We start from the raw sequence: 7,203 nt of genomic DNA on the forward strand, positions 1-7,203 counted from the left end.
TATTAGTCAAGCAAGAAACAAACGAGTAAATAACAGAAAATTTTTTTATAAACAAACCTCCAGTCTATCGAGCTGTCTACCGAGATTCGACGCCCCCAACATCACTTCTTCAGCCTCCTCCACCCGCTTAGTCAACCTTTCAATCTCCTCCTGCACACCTATCACCCAAGGCTGACGATAATGTAACCCGTCAGCCTTGGTTACAACATAATCAAATCATCACACAGTATTCAAATGATAAACCCATAAGTAAACTGTGTAACGGAACACTTACTTCGTAGTTCTTGCAGGTGAAGAACCGTTTCCCCGGAAGAGTGTCGTAGTCGTCCTTCCGGCGAACCTCATCGATGATTCTCCCACCACATGGACACCTTCTAGGAATCCCGTACTCTGAATCGCTCAAGTATGATTGCATGTTTATGTGGTCCTTCTGGCTCTTTGAATTCCTTCTCTCCTCTGCCGGATCCATCTGCGAATAATACAAGTATTAGATGATAATAAAGGAAAAATATGAGTTACGGAACCATCAATCAAACTCCCAAAACGATTTAAATCCCTAAATCAAAAAAGCCCCAAATCGATTTAAAACCCTAAAACAAAAATCCCCAAATCGATTAGAACCGTAAAAGATAAAACCCCCAAATCAATTTAAAACCGTAAAACTAAAAGCCCCAAATCGATTTGAAACCCTCAAACAAAAAATCCCCAAATCGATTTAAAACCGTAACACAAAAAGATGGAGAGGAGGTGGAGAATTCTACCGTCGATCAACTCAATACTCACCTAAGAGGTGGAGAAGAGAAACCGGAGTGGATTTGCTGGAGAATACCGCCGGAGATGGAGGTCGCACAGAGAATCGCCTCAGGGAGAAAAAACCCTAGCTTTTACGGAGATGAGAGAAATGAATCAATAGACGCCGAGACCCTTCTTTCTCTCTCGCCAACGCGGAAAGGAGAAGCCACTGAGAGGAGGACGCGTGGCTTGAACCCGCCCCTTACGAGTTCAACTGTAAGGCCCGGTTCGGCGAAACAAACCCATTGTTTATTACATTTTAATCAATTGGGCCTATGTACTCGAGCCCGTGAACCTCGCATGATACCTCAATGCGCATGCCCTTAGGGGCCAAGGCAACTATTTTTACAATACCTAAAGCAACTTTTCTCAAATGATACCTTCATATAAGATTTTGGTATGTTTACAAATAACTAAAATGTAGACACATATCTATGTTTATAATTAAAATCTAGGAGAAAAGAATCCAAACTAAAATGATCAATTAAACTCCATAAATATACATCATACGCTTGTATGTGAGCAACTTTAAATGGGACCCTAATTTTTGACTAAAATTAAGGGGCCTGAGGCGCTTGCCTTTTTTTTTTAACGATGGTTTATTATGACATTAATGAGAAATATTACATAGACAATCGACAACTGACAATACTATCTGCCTTACGAAGATCTACGCCTAACTGCATCATCTGAACCATTCTACGAAAATCCATTCCTGACTAGATTTACTTGCACCATGTTAAAGCTTCCTTGTAAATCTTTCTTTTTGTAGTCTCCATTAATAAATCGCTCTTCTCCGGGACTTGAAACCTGAATTTCCTGTAATTTGCAATAAATGGTTTTTTTTTACAAAGGGTAAGCACGACTCTGACTAAGTGATGCGCAGGTAACATAGATCATCTAACCATGAGATTATCAAATACTATAAGAGAAAACAGAGAATCTATGTGAACCGAATTGTTTTAAGAACTTCAAGCAGAAAACTCATAGAAGATTAAGTTACCAAAATACAAAATGTAATTTGGAAGATGAATCATGCAAGAGTAAATAGATACTTCACTTGTGTTTTAAGTATACAACTATATGCCGAAGATATGGACCGTTCAAGATTAGTAGATACTTCACTTGTGTGTTAAATACGTCACTTGTGTGTTAAGTATGATCACAAATAACCTCATATGGTCACAAATGATTTTAACAAGAACCAAACATGGCTCCAGTTCCTTTTCTTTTCTTTTGCTAATTTAATTAAAGTATTAAAAAAAAAACAGAGAATGCAATCTTTCCAACTTTGTTTTAAGGTTTAGTATTTGAAAGCAACACCAAAGAAAATGCATAGTGCGTTAGAACATAATAAGCTAACATGTATGAAAGAGATCGAGCAACCCTCAGAAGCCTCCTCTTACTCTGGAACCGGAACCAGACTTGGTACAAATATATAACCAATCTTAGTAATGCAACCCTTATCACCACGTCTATGTCGTCCTGTCTCAACTAGTTTCTCGACCACACCTTCACATATTTCGTAAACGTGGACGTATATATCTTTATTTTTGACATCTTCTTCCTTGCACCATAACATGATCCTATTGGTCTTGTGGATGAAGAATGTCGTATTATTGATAGACTCACGGGATACTATCGAGAGATATTGGGGAGTCACATTAAAATACTTGCTCCATGAAACAACTTCATCAGTCACCTTGTTTGTAACCCACACCTGAATCTTCCCATATTTATCTTTAGATAACTTAGAAAGCCTATCTCCTCTGAAACCTGATAGGTGTGGCAAAAGCCAAACATCATCACAATTTATAAAGGGAAGACAACATGTTTCTTTGAATATCTCTCTGGAGAAATCAAAACAAAGGATGAAGTTTTCAGTTTGGGAGTTTTCTTTGTCCCTTTTAACAAACCAATACATGTTTCCATCCATAGACACAGCTTCGTCATACCATGCATACCAAGAATACGCACAAGAGTAATCAACACTTCTCCAGAGTTTAGTCTTGAACTCATATATCTCAGTCTCTTCATATCCTAATTTATTACAAAACCTCAAGATCTTGTAGTTCTCACGGGATAAATTGTCGTATCCAAAACCGTAGATATCCCAATGCCCTGTGTAAGAAATCGAGAGTTTGATCCATTTGACTAGGCTCAGAAACGGATTCCAAATTGCGAGATTTCTATCTATATTATCAGATTTAAATTGACATAGTAATAATCCATCGCAGTGAATCATTGAATAAATATTAGATGGACCTTGTAGACTTGAAAGGGCTAGGGTCTCAAGATTGATATACTGATACAACTTATGATCATGGACTCGGATGAGTCCTTCCCGGGAGAGTTCCAAGTGTTTGTAGATGAATCTACTGTCATTTAAAAGAGCACACCATTGTTTGCATGTGGACTTGAATCGTACCAAACATTCCACCGGAACCTTGTAAAGGATATTTTCTACCAACTCATAAGGCAGCAACGACCGGGAAGCGATCGATGAAGCCATGGATAAAAAACAGAAAATCGGTTACACCTAAGAGAAAACAAGCAAAACTCTATTCCTTCTGTGCGAGCTAGTTGATCACTGAGAGAAAGTCAAATTTCATTTCTTTAAACAACAAAAATGTAGTTTTTGAATATTTATAGAGGGCGTTATTCAATGCATCATTGATTTTAATTTCTATTCTATAAATTTTATAATTTAAAAAATTAAAATTATAAAATCTGATATCATTTACAGAATTTATTTTTGTGGATTCAAAAATATCTCTAATATATCTTTGCTTTTATTTTTAATAATTTACTCATAGACTGATAGAAAGTTTACTAATCATTTTTCTCAAATGATTATGACAAAAAGATTTTTAAAAGTTAATAACACTGGATTTTTAATTAATAATTGAAATCTTAATTGAATAACACCATATAATAATTTCTTTATAAATATAATAAAATTTAATGACATAAGATTTTAAAATATAATTTTGAATTATTAATTGAATAACAATAAACTATTGTTAGAGTTAAACTTTTAAAATTCATTACTGAATACATTAAGGAAATTAATCAAATGATATTATGTATGTACTTATATATTGTCACATTATGTTCCTTAATACATTAATATGAATTGTTAAATAAAATTAATATTAAAATTTATAAGATAATAAACGGTATCTCCGATTTGCACAAAACCAAAAGGAAAATCAGTAATCCGACTCTGTTCAGTTATACCTATCCTAAAAGTTGGGAGTTGCCTCTCTTTTACTGCCATTCTAATCCGAATCATTAAGCTGTCATGTGTCTTATTTTTCTCCATACTCTTTGGTGAGATGAATGACCGAAGAAAGAAAAGTTTATTTTATTGTAATAGTGGCCATGTTCGTTTCTCTGATGCAGAGTCATCGACAACCGACATGAAATATAAAAAAGTTTAAAATGACAGATCAGCAGTAAATCAAAACAGAGAGTGAAAAGATAATAATAATAACTGACGCTAGCGAAACGTCAACTCATATTTGGGAGACGCTAATTTTTATAGCGACAATAAAAACGTGGAAACAGTCACCAGCGGCAATGGCCGACGGCCACAGTATAACAACGCTACATTTAGTTTTCTTATTTTTATTTGTTAATTTTTGATCGCTGATCTGACGCCGCTGCGTTGGAGAAACGAACAGGGCGGATAAGTTATTTTCGTAGAGAAATAATTTAAAGAAAATGTATATAAAATGTTATTTAATTAATAAACAAATATTAAAAGAAGAAATAATTTATAATTAAACTCATGTTTTCAAAATAGGTAAAATAATATTATTTTTTTAAAAAAAATTCCAAAAAATAATATATCGAACGGCTTGGACCAAATTTGTATATTGTTGTATGGGAAAATTTTACTTATACACTTTCTTTGGTACCACTATTCAACTTTACCACCAATCAAATGACATTTTCATAAATACCACTTTCATTAATGAGTAAATGACTAAAGTGACCCTAACTTATCTAGGTTTCTTCCAAATCATCATCTGGAGAAAGCATCCGCCGACGATACAAAGCATCTTCTCTCTCACGTAATAGTCGACATGAGCAATCACACTCTCGATTACAGAGAATCAAGACTCAAAACTATCTTTGCTTTACCTTCACCCCCGATTCTCTTTTGGCTCGTGACTCTGACTTTATCTTCTTCACAGACTCCAAGCTTCATCTTCATCTTCAATTATGGAGCTTCATCTTCGAGTTTCGAGTATGTTCCTCCTTCATCTTCATCTTTAAGTTTCGATTCTTCTAGCTTTGTTCTGTCAAGTTTAAAAAATTAGATCGAGATTCATAATCCAAAAAAAATCTGCTTTTTCACAACTCGTATGTTTCTAATTTGTGATTTATGTTTGTTTTTCTAAAGATTACAGTGGTTCTAGGTTATGTTTCTTTATGTTTTATAGTGGTAGTGATTTACGAGTTTAGGAGTTTACAATGATGGTGATTTAAGATAGTGATTTAGGATAGTGATTTAGGAGATTAAATCTAAGAGGGAAGAGTATTCAATAGTTAACTTACAGTAAAAAAAACTATAACCACTTATAAATCTTGGTTTTATGATATTGTGATAGTACTTCAAAACAACTTATGAGCTTTTATAAAGTAATATTTGAACAAGATATATCTATAAAAAGGTTTATAAAACATAAAAGAATATCTTCTCTTAGACCATTTATAAAGGATTATAAAGGTATAAGAAAGATCTTGTATTAGATTTTTAATAAGAATGCTAGTTGTAATACATGAATATTTTGCTTAGTTAAAGGTTTTCAAATTGTATAACTTATCATTTAGCTGATTTTGTCGATAAGGTTTTCTAGTCAATAATACTAAGTTCAAATCAGAGTTTTATGGAGTATTATAAATTCGTTAGCTTAAGAAATTTATTCTGTCATGTTTTGCAGTCAAAGCAACGAATTTTGCAAAACCTTGAAGTTACCTGCAAGGTATTGTGATACTTCAAAAGAGCCATCAGACAAGCCAAAACTGATCATCCAATGTTCAAAGCTAGATTATGTTGAAAATGTTGCTTGCATTTTAGGTACTGAGGAGTTTGGTGAAATAGAGAATTCACACCTTGGAAGTGTTGTAAAACTGGCTAGAAAGAATAACATTCAATTTTCAGGAGAGCTTCTCCCTTGTATTATAAGAGTTATATAGGTTTAGAAATCAACTAAAAGAGTCTATAACCATTTAAAAAGGCTTATAAAACAATTTATAAAGGTTTGTATAATAACTTATAAGGGTTTATAAGGGTATGTAAATAATTTATAAGGGTTTATAAAAACAATTTATAAAGTTCATAAATAATCTATAAACCATGTATAAATGTTTATAACAAAGTTATGAAAGTTTATAAATAATCTATAAGGGGTATGTATAGGTGTAGAAATCAATTATAAGGTCTCTATATTATTTTTAATAATAAATAACCATTTATAAAGGCTTGTAAAACAATTGAGAAGAGTATGTAAAATAATTTATAAGAATTTATAATGGTATATATGTAAATAATTAATAAGGATTTATAAATCATTTATAAAATTTTATTAAAAACAATTCATGAATTTTATAAACCTTTTATAAAGGTTTAAAAATTATTTGTAAGAGTCTATAAACCATTTATAAAGGCTTATAAAACAATTTATAAAGTATATAAACTATGTTTATTACAAATATTATAAAAGTTTATAAATAATTTATAAGGGGTATGTATATAACTTATAAGGTTTATATAGGTATATACATGTTTAGAAATCAATTGGAGGTCTTTAAATCAATTATAAGAGTCTATAACCATTTGAAAGGCTTATTACACAAATTTATAAGAGTTAATAAGATAATTTTAAGGGTTTATAATTGTATGAAAATAATTTATAAGAGTTTATAAAACATTTATAAAAACAATTTATATGAATATGTTCTAAACAACCGATTTCGTCAACTCTTTAAATATTGTTTGTGTGAGAGTTTCTCTCTACAACATTAATCATACAGAAATTTACTAAAAGTTAAATCTGTTCCAATTTTTTTTGAACTTTTATAAAATATATAAAAAAAAAATTTATTAAGAAAACTCAAGAGCATTAGACAAAACTGAATAGTAGAGACATAATAGTGTTTGACAAAATCAATGGTGGTGTCATTCCCTGAAACACAAAACATGAAGTGAATAAGTTATAACATTGTTTTATAAGTCCTTATAAATGTAAAAATTATAATATATACCTCAAGAATATTACTACTTGGAGGAATAAGCAAGTCTTGTGTATTAGAAACTTCATCTTGGAGTTTTATCACACTTGACATGATTAATGGTGATCTTTGTGTTTCTCTATCTACAACATAAAAGCATTGAGTTAA

The 7,203-nt window shown here is 31.8% G+C and overlaps 1 protein-coding gene across 1 annotated transcript; it reads left to right on the forward strand.

The window, feature by feature from the left end:
* The first annotated feature begins 4,850 nt into the window (after window positions 1-4,850).
* On the forward strand, window positions 4,851-6,124 carry LOC106326793. The gene is made up of 2 exons (XM_013764708.1): window positions 4,851-5,047; window positions 5,745-6,124. Exons 1-2 carry the CDS (start codon window positions 4,884-4,886, stop codon window positions 5,998-6,000), a joined length of 420 nt encoding a protein of 139 aa, XP_013620162.1. The 5' UTR covers window positions 4,851-4,883; the 3' UTR covers window positions 6,001-6,124.
* Window positions 6,125-7,203: the final 1,079 nt, after the last annotated feature.

This window comes from Brassica oleracea, chromosome C2, assembly GCF_000695525.1.
Source record: "Brassica oleracea var. oleracea cultivar TO1000 chromosome C2, BOL, whole genome shotgun sequence".
Classification (NCBI taxonomy): Eukaryota; Viridiplantae; Streptophyta; class Magnoliopsida; order Brassicales; family Brassicaceae; genus Brassica; species Brassica oleracea.

What these genes read in the sequence shown, in the direction of transcription:
- LOC106326793 (XM_013764708.1), top strand. Translation starts at nt 4,884, where the DNA reads ATGAGCAATCACACTCTCGATTACAGAGAATCAAGACTCAAAACTATC. An exon ending in GCTTCATCTTCGAGTTTCGA is followed by an intron (nt 5,048 to 5,744) that starts GTATGTTCCTCC and finishes CATGTTTTGCAG; the next exon opens with TCAAAGCAACGAATTTTGCA.